We start from the raw sequence: 19815 nt of genomic DNA, 5'->3' as shown, positions 1-19815 counted from the left end.
AAAGAAGAAGCATAAGTCTTGAAATATGTGTATTTAAACAGATCCCGAATGTTTTGACTTTTAGAAATGCTGAGCATGATTTTTATTTATGGATTCAATATGGCCCATTTGTTTCATGTTTGGCTTTTTGGCCTATTGTCAAAATTTTTTCAGTTTTAGTTTGCTACTGTAATGTGAATAAAAAAAATTGTTTTGCAGTTTGTTTACTGTCTTATTATTTTTTTTTTAATTATTATAACCTGATTGTTCTTCTGACACTGCCTGTCCAGTGCTGTGAGTGGATAACATCAGTCCCACTCTCTGTTGATGATAGACAATAACCCATCGTGGATTTTGAAAAATCTGTTACTCCTGTGCCATCCCTTGACATTTTGACAAGTAGGTCAAAGGGTTACTGAATATCATAAATACACTGTTCAAAATCATGTACTGGTTTTTATTTTTCCTTCCTGGTTCATGGAAATGGCTTCACTAGTCTCTAGGTACTAAAGAAAATAATTACATACAGCTTCCCCTGGTCATTGAAAACCTGGAAATATTAAGGAATTTGTGATTTCAAAGCCTGGAAAAGTCATGGAAATTAATGAAATGATAAAAAGACAAGGACATTTCTATAGTGAATAATATATATTGTTTCTAGTGCTCTGTTTTATATTATTTCATCAGCTAAAATGAACATTTCACTTTGAGTATAATCTCTCTAAAACAATTTATATTTTATGATATTTTCATGAATGACTGGAAAAGTTTTGGAAGAATCATAGAGATTAGTACCCTATGTTTATAAGAAATAGTATTACAGTGAAGCTTGAGATCAGGGAACTTCTATCTGATAAGAATATTTTTACCATGCTTTTTCTCTTCATCACTCTCCTTTTTCCTCTGTAGTGAGGGTGTGTTTGTTTGGGGAAGGCTCAGGTATTTCTCACCCAGTTGCCAAGACGTAGGAGCCTGGGAGATTCTGGTAAGGGACCAGGAGAATTGTTTGTCTGTCTCTGCACAGGGGACCCAGCATTGCATTCAGGATGAGGGAATGATTTGAGGAGAAACGTAGCCCTCTGTTAAGACCGTGCTGTCTGCATTCTCAGTATCCCGTGTGGGAGCTCTGTGTCAGTGGATTGTTCTGACAGGACGCAAACCTGAGCAGGGGTCTGCTGGCCATGGGAGCCTCCAGGGTGAAGGTAAGATGCAGAATGGGCAGCCACACATGGGCTACTGGAATATAGGGGGAATCCAGACTCTGTTCAGATACTTAATGTGAATTAAATGTATTATTTAGTGACAGATTATTTGCTTTCCTTGTACAGAGTAGTTGTTTCAGGTTCATAATGGATTCAAGGACAGTCTTGTGATAAAAAGCAAAGAGCTGATTTATAGCACTGTGAAAGAAGTTTATTGCTGTGATATTTTCTACTAATGGACTGTTTGTTAAATTTAAAGAGTGTTTATTGTCTTAACACTTCTTAGTCTCATGAGCAAATGCACATGTTATTTTTATGTATGATTGGCAAGCAGTATCACCTGCTGCAAAACAAGCCTATTATGTTCTCATGGGCCTTTAAAAATCATAGTGGTTACTTATCCTATTAGGCCAATATAAACCATGTTTTTATTACATACACTTAATACACTCAACCTCTCCTCTTTTTCACTTTACAGCCTACAGACTTACTTTATTAGCCTCTTCAAGCTTTGTTGTAAAAAATCTCACAATCACTCCTGACAGATTTAAAAATTTAGCAAAAGAGCACATACATTTGAAGTTTCAGATAGTAAGCTGACAGAGAGCTGGGAGACTTTGTCTTTGTGTATTTCTCATATAGCACCTTACTGTCCCAGAGGGCCTGTGGGTTGGTGAGAAATCCAATGGCATCTTCCCATGTGCCACTAGCACTGTCTTGCATTTGTTAAATATTCTGGGAGAGATTTGACTGATATGCATAAAATAGAATATATGCCTCTGTGTTTCTGAATGTTTCTAGCCTTTTATAACCGTTTCAGGTTCAAGCTATAGAACTTGAAACGGTTATAAAACATAAAGGCCATAAACATCATAAGATCTTCTATCTTATGCATATCAGTCAAATCTGTCCCAGAATATGTAACAAATTCACGACTTTAACAAATTTGCACTTAAATTGGTCATTGATAAATAATAAACGTGAAAAAATAGCAAAGGCAAGATTTTTACGGGGCGGCTGTGGCTCAAGTGGTAGAGCTGGTTGGCCACCAATCGCAGTGTTGGTGGTTCGATTCCCTGCCCACATGACTCCACATGCCGAAGTGTCCTGGGGCAAGACACTGAACCCCAAGTTGCTCTCAATGGAAGGTTAGTGCCTTGCATGGCAGCTCTGGTGTCATTGGTGTATGTGTGTGAATGAGTGAATGAGTTTACATTGTAAAGCGGTTTGAAAACTGCTAAGGTTAAAAAAGTGCTATATAAGTGCAGACCATTTACCATTTTTAGCTTAATGTAACCATTTCTTTAACCTCAACCTTTTGTTTCACTGAATTCACTTAAATAGCTAAATAATTGTGACAAATATTATTCCATGGCTTTCCATGCACTCCCAATTAATATAAGCAACATGCATAATTATCATACAAGAATTTGAAAAAAAGTGCAATTTAAAAGGTTTTATAAGAAACAAATCATGTCATAGGTCACATGCTGTGTTTGCACTGTGTACCGTAAGTACAGCAGCGACTCATTCTTGAGATGATCATGCAGCACTGCTTTCTCAAAAAGAGACACCATCATCATCTAATCCACATTTACAGGCCCCCTACACCACCCGTAATACAAGTAGACAAGGTTAAGATAATACTAATACAACTTATATTTAGAGAAAAATTGCTAATGGTTGTACTCAAGCTTATTTTGGGGCCCTGCTGAATATAATATACATTTTGTTTTCTAGGCCCAGTAAAGTAATTTGTTATATTTTTTTTTGTCTTCAAAATTGTTTTTTTAAATAAAAGATTAAATGTTTGTTAATATTATAATTGAGAATAATTACTAAAATTATAATTAGTTCTGTTTTAGTGAGAAACTACATATTTGCCAACAGATAACTGGTTTTGAATCTATAGGCAGAGTTTATTAGTCTTGCTTTATGTAAGGTCATGTCACATGGTTTGTCAGACAGAAGTTCCATGACCTCACTTGTGACATTTGATGTGACATGTGATTACATGAGGAGGGACAAAACAGGAACAAGGTTAATTTATGCAAAGGGAAGGTCTTTTTTTAAAAGATTGGTTTATAGTTACTACAGTTCAACTTTGTTTATTTTCAAAGTGGTATTAAGTATTTAAACATGCAAAGAAGACTAATAGAAAAGTACACCCTGATCTTGAAACAAGAGTGGTTATAGACCTACTTAAAGTCATCTACAAAACTTCATCAGCATGGAAGAGCTTTAATTAACAATTTAGGATACTTTAGTAATCAGGATTGTCTGGTTACAGAGTAGCAAAAGTTAATATTTTCTCACAAAATACTTGCATTATTTTAAGTTCAAACTTCTAAAGCAGTTTTAACAATGTGGCAGGCCTAAAACCAGAGTGTGATAGCAAGGAAAAGCCCCAGTTAATTAAAGGCACATACTGAGAAACACATCTTAAAGGGGAGACCCCTTTACACTTGACCAAACTGGTGAAATAACTCAAAATATAGTCAATCACCATTTTTACATTAAAAAGATCATCAGTATCTTTAATAAAGTTAGTGAATCCATTCCAATAATGGTTTTTATTCATCTGAACTTAAGATGATCAGTTCAGAGTTTCCACTGTGATGCGTTTATACATTTAAGTGTATATATTTAATGGTGTTTGTGTTTTGTTGTGCTGATGTCAGGTATGGGCTCTGTCTCTCAGCTATGTGTTCCTGCTTTGTGCACTTCACACTCAGGCCCAGCAAGATTATTCTGGCTTACACTCAGGTAAGACAAAGACAGAGTTCTTAGAATAACAAATATATAATTAAAATGATAAATTTGACATGTTTTTCAGTGCCATTTAATGCATTCAATTCAAAGCAACTTACAACAACTGTAAGCAATTCATTAAGGAGGCAGTAACATTAGAAATGGCGCTAAACAAAGTTTCAGAATTGCTCTGAAAACTACAGGGCACGACAGACGTGAATGTGAGACACCGTTAAACCATAGCTAAAGAATAGAACAGAAATTAAATGCTGTTTAAAGATCCGGAATGAGAATGTACTGTTTTACATCTCAGCAATGCTGAATATAATTTGTATTTAAATGCTGTTTTTCCTCTCTTTTGCAATCATAGGCGAAGGACATATGTATGAAGGCTCCTTGTCTGAACGATACAATGAACCTTCTGTATCACACAGTGGTAACTAAGCTATTACTATTCCTTATGCAGAAAAGAAATAAAGAAAATCACCAAAACCCTCATTACTGATTCTTTTATTGTTGTTATTTACTTTTCAACAATGTTTAACCCTCTAGCAAATTACATAAAAATCCCAGAATAAAAATAACAAATGTGCTGGGCACTTTATGTGCTGAGCTCACTGAGCACTTTATTCTTCTGCTGTTGTAGCCCATCCGCCTCAAGGTTCATTTTGTGCATTCTGAGATATGTTTTTTATTTTGCTGAGAAAAAGGGCTTGAACTTTTGCTTATGAGATTCACCCAAACATGTTTATCTCTGTAATTCACCCTCATATCCATACAGACAACATTAAAACCTTTCACATTCTTTAATCATATTTTTTAAGGGTCTGTTTTCCCATGTTTTTTTTTTTTTTTAACATCACTTGTTTGCAATGGGAGCTTCATAGTGTCTTTTTATCTGCTTCCTCAGTTGAGTATCCCAAAGAACCAAAACACAGTTTTGAAGATGAGCTCTCAGCATCTGGCTTTCAGCCCTCTGGGCCCACAGTGGTCACCATGATCACAGAGGAGACTTACCCATACTCCAAAGCTGGGGAGTCTTTCGATTATGCCAAAGAGGATAAAACCTTGATGACCAAGGTTCCATATGGAGGGGATGCTGAGCTGGGACAGGAGGGGCCCACAGAATGTGATTGTGAACCAGGAGAGCCGGGATTTGCAGGCTTTGCTGGGCCAAAGGTTGATCATTGCCATGTCCTTAAAATATGTCACATTGCATTTGATTTCTCTTTTGTTTTAATGACTCAGTTGAGCAAGTGACCAAATATTTTGGATTGGTGGGGTCCAAATATAGGGTTTATAAAACCCATATCTATGAACCAAAAATCATGGTGGTTTTACCGCTGGTTCATTGTGTTTTTTGCCCTTTATTTTTTGTTTGTAGGGCTCTAGAGGACTGCAAGGCAAACAGGGGTTCCCTGGGGCTCAAGGAAGGGAGGTAAGAGTAAAACATCAGTTTGAAATGTAATATAAGTGACATAAGCTCATAGGATTTGCAACCAAAGTGACTTGTTTCTTATTTTTAGGGTTACAAAGGAACTAAAGGAGTGCGAGGAAGAGGAGGGGACCCTGGCCCTGAGGTGAGTGAAAGAAAAGACTGGAACTAACAGAAACCATACTGAATATGAACATCTTGTTAAGAGTATCAGTATTTTACAAAAGCATGCAGCTCTTGGCAAAGTAAAGGCTCATCCTACTATCCATTCACCTCGTTTGCTTTCTGTTCAGGGAGACTCTGGACCTGATGGAGAGGATGGAGAATCTGGTTTCTCTGGTGCAATTGTAAGCAAAGTATTTTGGAAAACGTTAATATTACCATACATTATTTGGGCTTAATGTCCTGGAAAGATCTCTAATATTTAGTTTTCTTTCTCTGCTTCATAGGGCCTACCTGGATTACCAGGAGACAGAGGTGAAGTTGGTGTACCTGGGTTAAAGGTATGAGCAAATTTTGGTAGTAGTAACTGAGCAACGAACATTGTCTTATATGTGTTTAAAGAATATGGGTGATGGGGTTTTCAGTATAGGATTATAGATTAGGATAGATAAATTATATTTAATCATGTTTTTCCAGGTTTGTTATTGTGATTTCACATTGCATGCCAGTGTGTGCTCTCCAAAGCTGAGTTTATATTGTGTATGCAGGGTGATTTCGGAATAGGAGGTCCAACCGGTGGAGTGGGTCTATCGGGAAAGACTGTAAGTAAAAAAGCACCTTCAGTAATACCTATAACCACCAGAATTCCCTCTATACATGCATTTGAATTTTTGAACTGTGGTTTAGACAAAAGAAACATTTGACTAAACTGCCATTTGAAATGGGGTTTAGTCAAATGTTATTCTTTGACCTTGCACGCCCCACATGCGAGTCCTTTTTGAAAGATTCCATTCTTAAAATTATTCAAGAGCATTTATGGGCCATTCAGTCCAAACATGTCATTGCGCTGGAAAAAGATAGATGCAGCGCAATGAAAGCAACAGAATGCTGGTGTCTCGAAATGTGTTTTTTTAAGAAAAAGTCTTCAGCCTGACTTATCTCTACAGTCTATCTTACCATCTAGTTGCTATAGTGTGGATTCATGGCAATACCACAGATTAATCCAAGCTAATGAAATGAATCTAAACTAATATTTGTATATTTGACTGCAGGGCCCAGTTGGCCCAAAAGGAAAATCTGGAAAAGTAGGAGGGAAAGGAATTAAGGTGAGTACTTTCGTGAGAAAAGCACTTAGAGGAAAGAACCATGATGTACATACAAAACATGTCTGCACAAACTTTGAATATCAAATTATGTTTCCCTTCTGGTGAAATGTGTCACCCACGACAGGTAATTTTTGAAGTATCATTTCTCATGGCATCTGTGTGGGAAGTGTTGTTTTTTTGTGACTGATATCTCATGTATGAGTCGTTGACATTGACATGACATTTCAAACAGTGACCAAAGGGGACTGCAGCGTGACATGCTGTACACACTTCAATAATAGCTTATTAAAAACTACATTATTTTAAACAGACATTTTTATTTTATGATTATTATACATGCTCTTTCTAAGACTTCTGTGCTGCATTGGGGCTTGTTGTTCACAATGTGAAAATGTTTAAGGGTATAGGGTATATTTTTTTAAGTAGATTTCTGTATAGGTGCATATCTTTAAGTCTTGGCTACAAAAAGTCTTTGAACATTTCCTCCATTTTTGCCCAGTAAAAACTGTTCAATGAACACAGTAAACTTTTTGTTCCCCAATAGTGAGGAAAAATACCCTTTCAGCCTTTCAGTTAAAATGTACCTTCATCATATATGGAACCTTTGAATGTATGCAAGTGTTGTTTATTGTGTTCACTTGTTTACCCAACAGCTATAGTAGACTAGATGAGATGCTGAGGTTACTGAGATACAGTAACAACTTTCTTGTGTGACAACTAGCCCCAGTCTCAATTTGTCCTTTTGAAAATTAATTTGTTACACCTTAGGTCTATGAAACGAACTGCAAAATGCTGAAAGGTGATACAAAATGGTGACAAATTTAACTTGTAATCAGTTACAGCACCTAACATATACACTTTCCCTTCTACTAACGTATTCATGTATAAAAAATCTTGATGTTTGATGAATCAAAGTTCATGTCCATTTTTTTTGTCAACTGCCCATGTAAAAGAATAAATGTGCATCCATTTGAGTCTTGATTTGTCCAAACTTTTTGATATTGAATTTCAAACTTAAAGCACTGAAGAGTCTCCCTTGTCTCTAAACAGGGTTCCATTGGAAAAACAGGGAAACTGGGTCCTGAGGGACGACAGGGGCAAAAGGTTGGCACTTGGACACATCTATTTCCAGCATATCTTGAAAGATCAGTCATTATTAGATTCACACCCTTTTGCCCAGCTACTGTTTAGACTGTAAATGCACTCCAGCGTTCAGTACTTCAATGGGCTGTTTATATTATGATTCATGCTGATTTTACTGTTGCTGACTAATCTGCCATTTTCTTTCTCCATCATCAGGGTCAGCTCGGAGCGCCTGGATTCTCAGGGGACCATGGAGAGCAGGGTTACTTGGTGACAAAATCACTCACAATCTACTTTCTCTCTAAATGCTGTCACATTTTCTCATCAGGAAAACCCCTGAATTTATCTAACTGTAGTTATCTGTCTTTAACACAACAAGTTTTGTTCTGTTGTGTTTTTAGGGGTATTCAGGAGTACCAGGAGACAGAGGTCTGCCCGGACCAAAGGTCTGATCTCATAAAATCATTTGTGATGGTTGTGTCAATGACTAAAATTTGTTTGTCTTGTTTTATCTGATTAGTCCAACTGTAATCTCCTATGAATTAATGTATTCATCCATATTGACTAGGTTTTTGTAAAGTCATGCAAGAGTTTTAATTGTTTTACAAATAAACACTTAAGGCTCTATTTTCATGGGTGCACAAAGCCCAGCACTACGCTAAGACCATGAGCAACATCTTATCCAAGTTTCGTGAGAGCACTAGTTCTACACGCAATTTTCGTGCCAGCGCAAGTGGCCATGTGTGCAAACTGGAGGGGTATTGTACAGTATGTAAATTAAGTGGCACAAAGCGCAATTTGCTATTTTTCGGAGAAATAGATCTAAGACGTGCAAAAGCAGGTCCGTTTGTAGTGCAAAGTCTAAACTAAGTTCCTGCATTTGCATTTTGGAGATTCCAATAGATGGTAATAAAGTCCATGTCCAAACTCTGAAAAAAAACAGTGGAACATCAAATTATGTCCATGACGATCACAGTTACAAATATTTCTGAGATCTTTAGGTCATGGTTTATTTTTCTATTATTATTATTATTATTATGTTTTATATTTACAAATGTATTTATTATCTAATTTATATTGGTATTTTTCCAATATAAAGTCACTGCAAAAGGGGCTGGTGGATGAAGTTGGAGAGGGTAAAATGTTTGAATTTGGTATGAATTTTCTGACCACTTTGTTATTTTGGTAATATTTTAATTAATTTAGATTTTTTTTACTTTTCAAAATCAAATACAATATGATGCCCAATTCTCAATGCGTCACTGTTAATACTAGCCATGATTTGTGTGTCAGTAGATGAAAATTAATAAATAATACTAACATTATCTATAATTTATTGGAGCATAAATCCCAATCCTGACAAGAACCACATTTTCCATGTGTATAAAATGAGCGTGTCACTGTGCCTGACATTTAACAGGGAATTAATGCACAAAAGAATGTAAGCCCATATTTCTGTTCTTCTAATTTATTGCAAACAGTCCATTTACACTACATTATCTTATAAATGTGCTGTCTTTGTTTATATTGCTGTCGGTTGACATGGAATGGACTATATAATAGGACGCAGATAGTGCTGCAGAAGAACCTCAGACCCAAACCCACTTGCGCATAGACGGAAAAAACAACTTCCTGGCCGTGAACATTAACTTTGCATCTTTGACTTATGGCATAGTGCTGCGCTTAGCTCTAGCACTCTAAAAATAGGGCCCTTAATGTTTTGCACAGTTTAACTGAATGGTAGTCATCTAAAGACTTTTCCTTTCATTAACTCTTGCACACTAACATTTGGTATTACAGTAGGCAACTTTCTCTATCTGCTATCATCTGCAGGGTGCTAAAGGGCTAGGTGGCTTACCAGGAAGTGATGGTGATCCCGGAGAGGATGTAAGTTGCAAGTTCTTAGTAATGAAAATGTCACTTTTCAGAAAAAATTCCAAAAGTACTGAATTTCAAAAAACAATATTTCACAGGGTCCTCTGGGTGTGCCAGGAGTTGTCGGTGTGCCTGGGCCTTTTGGACCTAAGGTATGGTAAAAATATGAATGTGTATATATACTGTACAATCCAATGTATGGTAGAAAGGACCATATAAGGACCTAAGGGTATGGTAGAAATATATCTAGAGGAAGAGAAACTGTATAGAAATTTAAACTTGCAAATTGATGACAGAAAAAAGGGTGGGACTATAATCTAAATACATTATTAAATGCTATCATACACTATATAATATACTCTATAATTTTCCTCTTCTCACCAGGGTTTGAAAGGTGATCGAGGAGAAAGAGGACGTCCAGGAAGAGTAGGATCTGAGGTAAGCTGTGATTTTGGCTCTTTGGGGGGATATTACACAAATGAAATAACAAACTATTTGTAAATCAAGAAATATTACTTTGTTTACTAACATATGATATTATTCACATGATCAGTGTGATCTTTGAGCAAAACCAAATTGTTTGAAAGTTGGAAATTACCCAAGGTCTGCATGACTCTGTTAGGCTTGGTTTAAAAGGAAAAAATAGGGAACAATTCATTTTACATATTAATAATAATCCCATTTGTCTTCATCTCATGCAGTGTGGTTTCAGAAAAAATACTCTAATGAAACGGCAATCTGTTTTCTCTTAGAAAACATCAAAGTAAAGATGGACAGAGGCGGTGTAGTTGGTGCTATATTTCTTGATTTAAAAAAAAAAAAAGCATTCAACACTGTCCCTGTCCTTTTCTGCATATCGCTGCCCCTTTCGGTATATCCCGGCACCGTTTTTTTGGCCCTTTCTACATAATGCGTTGGCCCGATTCTCCCGATGGTCTGATCGACCTCAAAGTGGGTCAGCCCACCGGGAAAGTGTATGCCTGATTGCCAATGCAGCCCTGATTGCAAGACTACTTGGACACAAACATGCAAGTCCATTCTTAGGCTGTTAAAACTGTCTATTAACAAACTCTTAAGGTATTAGACGAAACGTATGTGGTATTTTAATTAAGTATTCTTTTTTTAGCTGGGAACATCTAATAAAATTTGCTGATTTAGTGTTGGTGTTTAAGATCTTGAATGGTTTTGCTCCACTCATATACAAGGAGTATATTTATAATATGATAAGAAGCTACAAGAGCTTGTACAAGGGGTGATTGTAATATACCGTTGAGAAATGGTGTTTATTTAGTCAATTATCCTTTACTTTTAGAGGAACCCATGACTGGAATAGACTTCCATTAGAATTTAAAGAACAAACAATTCATGGTGGTTTCTCAGAAAAAGAAAAGAAAAAGAAATTGGTTGATGTCAAATCAAAACTGTCAACATTTGTAGGTATTTAGTGTAATATTTAGTTTTTTATTCATTGTGTTGTCTCTCTCTCTTTTTTTTTTGTCTCTTTTTATTTAAAGGTCCCCTGACATGCTTCTTTTTGTAGGCTTTGATATAGGCCTTAGTGGTCCCTAGTACTGTATCTGAAATCTCTTTTACAAAATTCAGCCTTGGTACAGAATTATAGCCACTACAAGCCAACCCATAATGAGCTTTCCTTCAGATGTGCCGTTTCGGTGTCTGTAGTTTTAAATGCTAACGAGGAGGAGAAAGGCGGGGCAAGGTGTAGTGTGGGTGTGGTCTTGACCAGCTTGCGGCAACGGTGTGTGTATTCACACATATACGTGATGCTATCTACCTTTACATTAGCGACAGTAACTCGGCTGTTAGCTGCATAGCTAATGTTACAGCCACATTCTACGTGTAACAAGCTAGGTAACCATAAATAGTAAAGCAACACAATTATATATAATTAGTTGACTTATTTGTCCGAGGTTTGTAGGTGAGCCAAAGAGAGTTGGTACTGATCCAGACTTCAGTTTCAGACGTTCAGCATGCCCAGCTCTGAACTGACCCATATTGTGAAAACAGTCGTCTGTGAAATGTTTGGCACAGACATACATAAATTTGGTGTGTTGTGTCGGTGCATTCCCAGAGTAAATGAAATTTATCCATTGATCCTTCTGGGGATTGGATGAAGGAAGTAAAAAAAGACTTCTGTGATCATTTGTGCATTCAATTATTGAGCAACTTTTGTGCTTCGATCGGTCACACGCCATGATATCTCTCGAGGATAAACTAAAATCGCGCACGCGCGTTCGTACTTCCTAGCTCGAATTCTCTGGGCGGGCAAAGCAAAGAAGGGGGAGGTAACCTTTCCCCTGTATGACGTCATACGGGGGAGATTCAAGATCAGCCCGTCTGAGATCTCATTTTCTCACAGGCAGAGAAAGATAGCCAAAACTCTGTTTACACCGACTGAAATTTCTAGACACGAGGGGACCAAATACAGGCTAGGGGAACTAATATTAATGTTAAAAAACCTCAGAAAGTGAAAATTTCATGTCAGGGGACCTTTAACATCAACCTGCCCAGGGACTACAGATGAAAATGTGCTATCTTGGCTAAATCTGGCACATTTTACATTTGATATTATATTTCTTAATGTGTATTATCCCTGATTAAATAAACAAATAAAAAAGTCCCTGAATCACAGGGAAATTCCTCGAGACCGAAAGTGAAACTATGATGTGGGTTTTATTTTTTGCCCCCGCAGTTCCTGCTAAATCTTAAAATGTCTCCAACTGTAGGTAAATCTGTTTACGAAGGAATTCCCCTTCCTTTTCCCAAAAAGGAAAGGAGACTATAATGTATAGTATAGAACATGAAACAAAATGAAATGCCTAAGCTTAGTTTATTATAGTATAGTTTAGAATAGTATAGTACAGTATAGTAACTTTTGCTCTTTTGCTAGGGGACACTAATTGGAGCTAATTATATTACAGTTAAATGTACTAATGTAGAGTGTTTTCACTTCACATAGAAAGCAAATCAAAGTGGCAAATATACTGTGTTTACAGAACCATTTTAATGGTGCACTGAGTTTTTAAATTGTGTTTCACTTTATCATTTTATCTTGCCACAGGGTCCACTAGGCGAGAGTGGGGATGCAGGAGTTTCGGGGAAACCCGGACCAAAAGGCTTGCTGGGCCCAACAGTATGCATCTGATTTCACTTCCTAAATGATTATTCAGTTTAATAATGTTTGGTTTAACTATTTGTTGCTTTTCAACTCCTGATTGATTACACATGATTACAACCACACTTTTATTGTACGACAGTAATGATTGATTAATATAATTGCTAAATCAATGATCAAATGTTCTGGTTACAGGGTGCCAAAGGGGAAATAGGACCAGATGGCGAAAAAGTAATATTAGAGACCTATTACATTCCTATTAGAAATTTATTTTAAATTATTTAAATCAGTTTACATTAGATGAGATCATCATTAGTTTAATGACAATTGTTGTTTTTATGACACTCGCAGGGGACACTAGGAAGAAAAGGTGTGAGGGGTACTAAAGGAGAAAAGGTACAGCTGCCATGATGTTTATTAATCCGAAAAACCCATCACATTGTCCTATCTCTTCCTGTTTCCATTACACTAGCTAGATGTTTTCTTTTAACCATAACTTTTTTGCATTTTTTCTCACAGGGAGATGCTGGTTCTCGTGGCGACAAAGGGCAGGTTTGTCATAATCTTGCTGACATTGTAACAATATTTTACATCACAGCTGTGGCATAGTTAAAGTCCACCAATTCATGACATACAAGGATCGGAGTGCTTTTTCTGGAACACAGATTCAATTCCAGACTGCTTTGTTTCATTATCCCACTTCCTCATCTCCCACCTCAGTAGTTTTCTTTCACTATTTATTGTCCTTTCCAATAAAAACTCTACAATGGTATGAAAGACGTGTTATAGCATCTTTTCAGATTGTGAAGAATAACACTTTTGTGCATTTTTGAATATGAGTATGAGTAAAAATAATAAAGGAGGGTGGAATTATATTAGTGGACATTGTATTATTTCATGAAAATATTGATCATAACTTTAACTTTTCTTATGTTATGTAGCATGGAATAAGGGGTCGTTTCGGCCGTGATGGGCCTGTTGGTCCTATTGGTCCTCCAGGTTTTCCAGGCCCCAGAGGAGATAAAGGCCCAGGAGGGGACCTGGGGGTGAAAGGACAAAGTGGACCGAAAGGAGAGCCAGGTGTACCTGTGAGTATATTATGAGCTAGGATAACTATTCCAGAATTTATTTATTTATTTTGAAAAAAAGGGGGCAGGCAAAACAATGATCTAAATAAATATTCCGTTTTGGTGCCTGGGTAGCTCAGTGAGTAAAGATGCTGACTATCACCCCTGAAGTCACAAGTTCGAATCCCAGGCGTGCTGAGTGACTCCAACCAGTTCTCCTAAGCAACCAAATTGGCCCGGTTGCAAGGCAGGGTAGAGTCACATGGTAAATGGTAAATTGTCTGTTATATAGCTCTTTTTTTAACCTTAGAAATTACCAAAGCGCTTTACACTGTGTCCCAATCACCCATTCACACACACACTCATACAGTAGAGCTGCCATGCAAGGCGCTAGCCTGTCATTGGATTCGGGGTTCAGTGTTCACCGCCGACCCACTCTACCACCTGAGTCACAGATAACCTCCTTGTGGGCGCTATAATGCAGTTCGCTCTCGGTGGGGCACGTGGTGAGTTGTGCGTGGATCTCTGCGGTAACCCGCTCAACAAGTCATGTGATAATATGCGTGGGTGGACAGTCTCAGACGAGGAGGCAACTGAGATTCGTCCTCTTCCACCTGGATTGAGGCGAGTCACTGCGCCACCATGAGGACTTGGAGCGAATTGGGCATGCCAAATTGGGGGGAGAAAATAAATCAATAAACATTCAGTTTCATGTGTTTTTTTGTATGTAAAAAATGAAGTCTTATACAATAAAAATACAATAAAATAATTTTATTGTATTTATTGAATTTATTGTATTTATTGTACCTGCAAGAGTTCCAACTCAAAATTCAGATTGGATGAGCCATGCTCGAATTTATTGTAAAAAGCCAATAAATGCACACCTGTGACCGCACATTCTATATTAATACGCATTCGATGTTGCTTGGCAATCGTGAAAATTAGGCTTAGGCTAATGAACTATATTATTTGGTGAAATAATAGGTTTTTTTCTTATTATTTATTATAAATGTAACTATTTATTGAACAATGATTTTTGAAGAATGATTTTGCTTCATTTTATAAAAGCACTGCCACCTGAGGCGTTGCATTTAGGGGATTTTCTGTCAAAAACCTTCTTGATGCACTATGAAATTGCTCTGTTCAGGGTCCAGGACTGACAGATGAACAGATATTGCAGCTGTGTCAAGGTGTGGTCAATGCTCAGATCTCCCAGTATGCTGCATCTATACGTGCCAAATGTACACAGGGCTGTCCGATCAACAACCGCACCCTTATCGGACCACCAGGAGTCCCAGGACCCCCTGGAGATCCAGGCAAACCTGTAAGCTCTTCAAATGTTTAAAGTTGACAAAGACTTTTAATAAAACTGCAACCTTTTTTTATAATAACATTCTGTATTTTGTTTTCAGGGTAAAGCAGGAAAGGCAGCTGCTAAAGGAGACAGAGGTCCTCAAGGTACGAGAGGATTAGAAGGTCAGAAAGGGGCTCAAGGGGACAGAGGTAAGACACTCACAGAAGGAATTCTACAGACAGTACTATTAAAAGTGCTGTTCATATCTATCATAAAGATTATAAGGGGTTAAAATAATCATGGGGTAGAATAAACGTTTTCTACCTACAAATGAGCTCTGTGTTTTTAATCAAAGGTTCTAAAGGTCAGAAAGGGCAGAGGGGTGACTCTGGCAAAGGCCTTCCCGGGCATGATGGTCAGCAAGGCCTCAGAGGTAAGATTTCTTTCAATCACAGCATAGATCACAGTTCAACTCTGGGCCACACTAGACATAAAGAGTGCAGTGCTCCACTCTTACAGTGCATTGAAGACCCCATGAAATGTTTTGAAAAATGTGGTTTTCTTTTCTTTTGTTGACATATTTAATGTTGATATTCCATAGGTTAACCAGGAGGTAGGTACATAATATGTGAGTGTAAAACAGTTAAACGATGGGCAAGGAGGAGGCGAGAACCGGCTTGACGATATAAATCATAGTATAATGGAAAACTTAAAAGACAACACAAACACACATGACGGACATGTCCGCTAACGATCTCTCTCTCCCGCATGGCCCTCTGCAGTCGGCCTTTAAACCTCACGGAGGCATAATTAGCCTAATACGGGACCGGGTGTGTAGGATCACGACCCGGCCCCGCCCTCCGCCCTGCCACATTCCTCCCTCGTTCTCTCAGGCTGGGGAGCCCCCGGCCTGACGTACACCCCCTTTCCCTGGGGGAGGGCGCCTTCAGCTGACTGCCGGCAGGTCATCCCCATCTACCTGGACGAGGGAGGGGACAAGGGGAGGGAAACAGAAATGATTAAAATGGGAGGGTACTCCTGTAACTGTGTAGTACCCCCCCAAAAAACTGTAAAATTTAAAAGAGGATAAAGGCCAACGCAGAGTGGCAGTGAGAGAGAGAGAGGAGAGAGAGATGAAAAAAAAAAACTTACTCGCCAGTTCTCCGATACGCCGCAGCTTGTTCCTCGGCCACTTCTCCACCCTTTATCGGACGACAGCCGCGCCTCTCCTGGCGGATCCGAGGCAGTCCTCCAGCCCCTGGCGGACGGAACACCCCGCCGCGTTCTTGGGGACTAGAAGGGGTCTCCCCCGCCCCTGGCAGCGGTTCTCTCGCTCCAGGCGGTCGGCAGTGAGCCCCTCCCCGCTCGCGGTCGGCGGTCTGAAACCCCGCCGCGTTTCAACGGCCGGTAGGCGACTCCTCCGCCCCTGGAAGCGGCCCTGACCGCTCCAGGCGGTCGGCTAGGAGCCCCTCCTCCCCTCACGGTCGGCGGCCATCGTCCTCGCTCAGGTGGCTGGGCTCCTCGTCCCCCAGCAGATGGCCACGGCTGCTCCGTTGGGATGGATGGTAGTGGCGAGAACTCTACTACGGCGTATCTCTCCTCCTTCCCGGGCTTCGGCACCAATGTAAAACAGTTAAACGATGGGCAAGGAGGAGGCGAGAACCGGCTTGACGATATAAATCATAGTTTAATGGAAAACTTAAAAGACAACACAAACACACATGACGGACATGTCCGCTAACGATCTCTCTCTCCCGCACGGCCCTCTGCAGTTGGCCTTTAAACCTCACGGAGGCATAATTAGCCTAATACGAGACCGGGTGTGTAGGATCACGCCCCGCCCTCCGCCCTGCCACAGTGAGTAATAATTTAGCTGACACTTTTATCCTTTGGCATTAGTGTTGATGTATGACCTATCGAAGAACTGTTTTCTTTTAATAGCCAATAGCCTTTAGATTACCTCAAAGTCTGGCAAAAACACGATTTGCTACATTCTATTTGTAGTCAGTGGCAGGTGGTATTTGAGGAGGAGATATGTCATTTTATTGGGCAAAAAATTACATACGCCCCTGCATACAAGATGAGTCATCAATGTATTTGGTTCATTTTCATGGAAGAGAAAGACTATACATTTAAATGCCTATATCTGACAAAAACTTTAACGTTTGGAAGTACATTCTTTTATGGTCTCAAAGCCGATGGAATTAAATCAACTGAATTTAAATGTAATTTTCTTTCTTTTGAGGATTTCATCAATCCCTCTGACAAAAAACAACTACTGATACTCCCTGTAATAAGTTCACTAAAAATTACTACTTACTCGGATCAGATCTTACATTACTTCTACACCGATGAGCCAAAACATTAACCATTCACAGGTGAAGAGAATAAAGTTTATCATCTCTTAACAAGTCCACATGTCAAGGTCTGGGTAGATAAGATGGTAAGCGAACAATCAGTTCTCGTAGTCAACGTGTTGAATGCAGGAGAAATGGGCAAAAGTAAACACCTGAGTGACTTTGACAAGGGCCAAATTGTTATGGCCAGATGACTGGATTAGAGCATCTCTGAAATGGTAAAGCTTGTGGGGGTGCTCCCAGTCTGCAGTGGTGTGTACCTACCGACAGTGGTCCGAGAAGGGACAGTCCACAAAAAAGTGAGAGAGTGTTGGGCGCTCAATGCTCATCGATGCACAAGGGCAAAGAAGGCTGCCTTGTCTGGTCCGAACCGACAGAAGGTCTACTGTGGCACTAGTCACAGAAAATGTAAATGATGGTTACGGGAGGAATGTGTCACAACACACAGTGCATCGTACACATGATGACACCTGTCCACTGTCGAAAGCACCTACAATGGGCATGTGAGCATCGGAACTGGAGCTTGGAGCAGTGAAAGCTTTCCTGGTCTGATGAGTCCCGTTTTCTTTTACATCACATGGATGCCCGTGTGCGCCGTTTATCTGGGGAAGTAATGGCACCAGGATGCACTGTGGGAAGACTACAAGCCGGTGGGAGGAAGTGTGATGCTCTGGGCAATGTTCTGCTGGAAACCCTGGGTCAGGCCATTCATGTGGACACCAATTTGACACGTGTCACCTACTTAACCATTGTTGCAGACCAGGTACACCCCAGCACTGGTATTCTCTGTTGGCAGTAGCCTCTTTAAGCAGAATAATGCACCCTGCCACACTGCACGCATTGTTTGGGAATGGTTTGAGGAACATGATGAAGAGTTCAAGGTGTGGCCTTGGCCTCCAAGTTCCCCAGATCTCAATCCGATTGAGTATCTGTGGGATGTGCAGGACTAACAAGTCTAATCCACTGTAGCACCACTTTGCAACTTACAGGAATTGAAGGATCTGCTGCTAATGAATTGGTGCCAGATACCACAAGACACCTTCAGGAGTCTTGTAGAGTCTATGCCTCGGTGGGTTTTTCGGTGGCACACGGAGGAACGACAGCATATTAGGCATCTGTTCACAATGTTTTGGCTCATAAGTGTAATATTAGCTACATTGCCCATTGTTTACATGTCCAAATTTGTCTCTTGAAGTGTCACATGATGCTATTTCAACAACTGTGGAATGGATGTAGTTAACTATAGTTTCTCCAAACAGGACTGCCAGGCCATCCAGGAGAACCAAAGGATGGAGCTGAGGGGCCACGAGGAGCTCGCGGTTTTCCCGGGCCTGTGGGTCAACCTGGCATGGCTGGTGGTGCAGGAATACCTGGAGTGTGTGAGTCACGGGACTGCAGCATTCATGCGCCTGTAGTGCGCAAAGAAATGGGATTGGTCAAGGGTCCCCTCACCCAGATCTGATTGCAGGGAGGTGTGTGAGTGGCCTGGGAAATGAGGTCTGCTACAGTGCCAAGCACAGAGCTCTCTGTGGTCATCTCCAGTCCTGGAAAATTGGCTGCCAATAAAGGGTTAAGGTACTCTCAGTTGGAAGACATCACCAAACAGACTGACTGGAATCAAGACCTGGAGAACTTTATCAGTTTATTTTTTTTTACTATGACCCATTTCTTTTAAATCCTCAAAGACATGCAATAATACAAAATAGTACTATTAACACTTTTTTTCTTTCATTATCAAAAAGATGTGGATTGATAACAAATTCAGTAGACATGTTGTAGATTAATTGCAAATTCAGCAAACATGTAAATAACTGTGTAAAGTATCATAATGTTGAAATATCATACTTTTTTTTGTCTATAAAAAGGAGCCTTTTAATATTTCTTTTTTTTTTTTTTTTTTTTTGCTTATTTGTTAATGCCCTCATTTTTTTATTATTCAGACCATTACGGCAATATTTTTTTTTTCATCTATGAGTCATGATTGATCAAGCTGAATTTTGGTTTAAATAGTATGTCATAAAATTGCTAATGTGTGTAATTGTAGGCTAATTGTCACATTTAGATTAATATTTTCCTAAACAGTGCTTAAGTTTTTATGGTCCTGCCTGAAAAATGTAATATGATGGACAAAATACAATATTTTATAACAGAGGGTTTCTCTCACTTGCAATAAACCTTTTTACTTTTTGCTGCAATGTAAAAGAAAGTCTAAATCAACAGTGTATAGGTTTCAATTCCTAAATATAAACATTAAAGAAAATACTGGTACTCAGAAAATGCTGTTTTTTTATTTTGTTTATTTTTTTTTATATAAGTACATAAGTTTACTTCTAGGCAAGGAGAAAAGAATGTGGAAAAAATAATACATCAA

The 19815-nt window shown here is 39.0% G+C and overlaps 1 protein-coding gene across 1 annotated transcript; it reads left to right on the top strand.

Annotated features, from left to right (window-relative positions):
* Window positions 1-17: 17 nt before the first annotated feature.
* Window positions 18-19656, top strand: LOC127655480 (collagen alpha-1(I) chain-like). Its single transcript, XM_052143322.1, has 27 exons — window positions 18-378; window positions 889-964; window positions 1089-1181; window positions 3863-3947; window positions 4303-4368; window positions 4843-5111; window positions 5317-5370; window positions 5459-5512; window positions 5661-5714; window positions 5817-5870; window positions 6078-6131; window positions 6582-6635; window positions 7686-7739; window positions 7935-7988; window positions 8120-8164; window positions 9552-9605; window positions 9692-9745; window positions 9978-10031; window positions 12673-12744; window positions 12922-12957; window positions 13078-13122; window positions 13246-13278; window positions 13668-13814; window positions 14941-15117; window positions 15206-15296; window positions 15443-15520; window positions 18704-19656. The coding sequence occupies exons 3-27, from the start codon at window positions 1161-1163 to the stop codon at window positions 18904-18906; spliced, it is 1962 nt and encodes a 653-aa protein (XP_051999282.1). The 5' UTR covers window positions 18-378; window positions 889-964; window positions 1089-1160; the 3' UTR covers window positions 18907-19656.
* The last annotated feature ends 159 nt before the right edge of the window (window positions 19657-19815 follow it).

Source organism: Xyrauchen texanus, chromosome 15 (genome assembly GCF_025860055.1).
Source record: "Xyrauchen texanus isolate HMW12.3.18 chromosome 15, RBS_HiC_50CHRs, whole genome shotgun sequence".
NCBI lineage: Eukaryota > Metazoa > Chordata > Actinopteri > Cypriniformes > Catostomidae > Xyrauchen > Xyrauchen texanus.
Note: the sequence above shows the minus strand (reverse complement) of the source record. Positions and strands in the feature narration are given on the sequence as shown.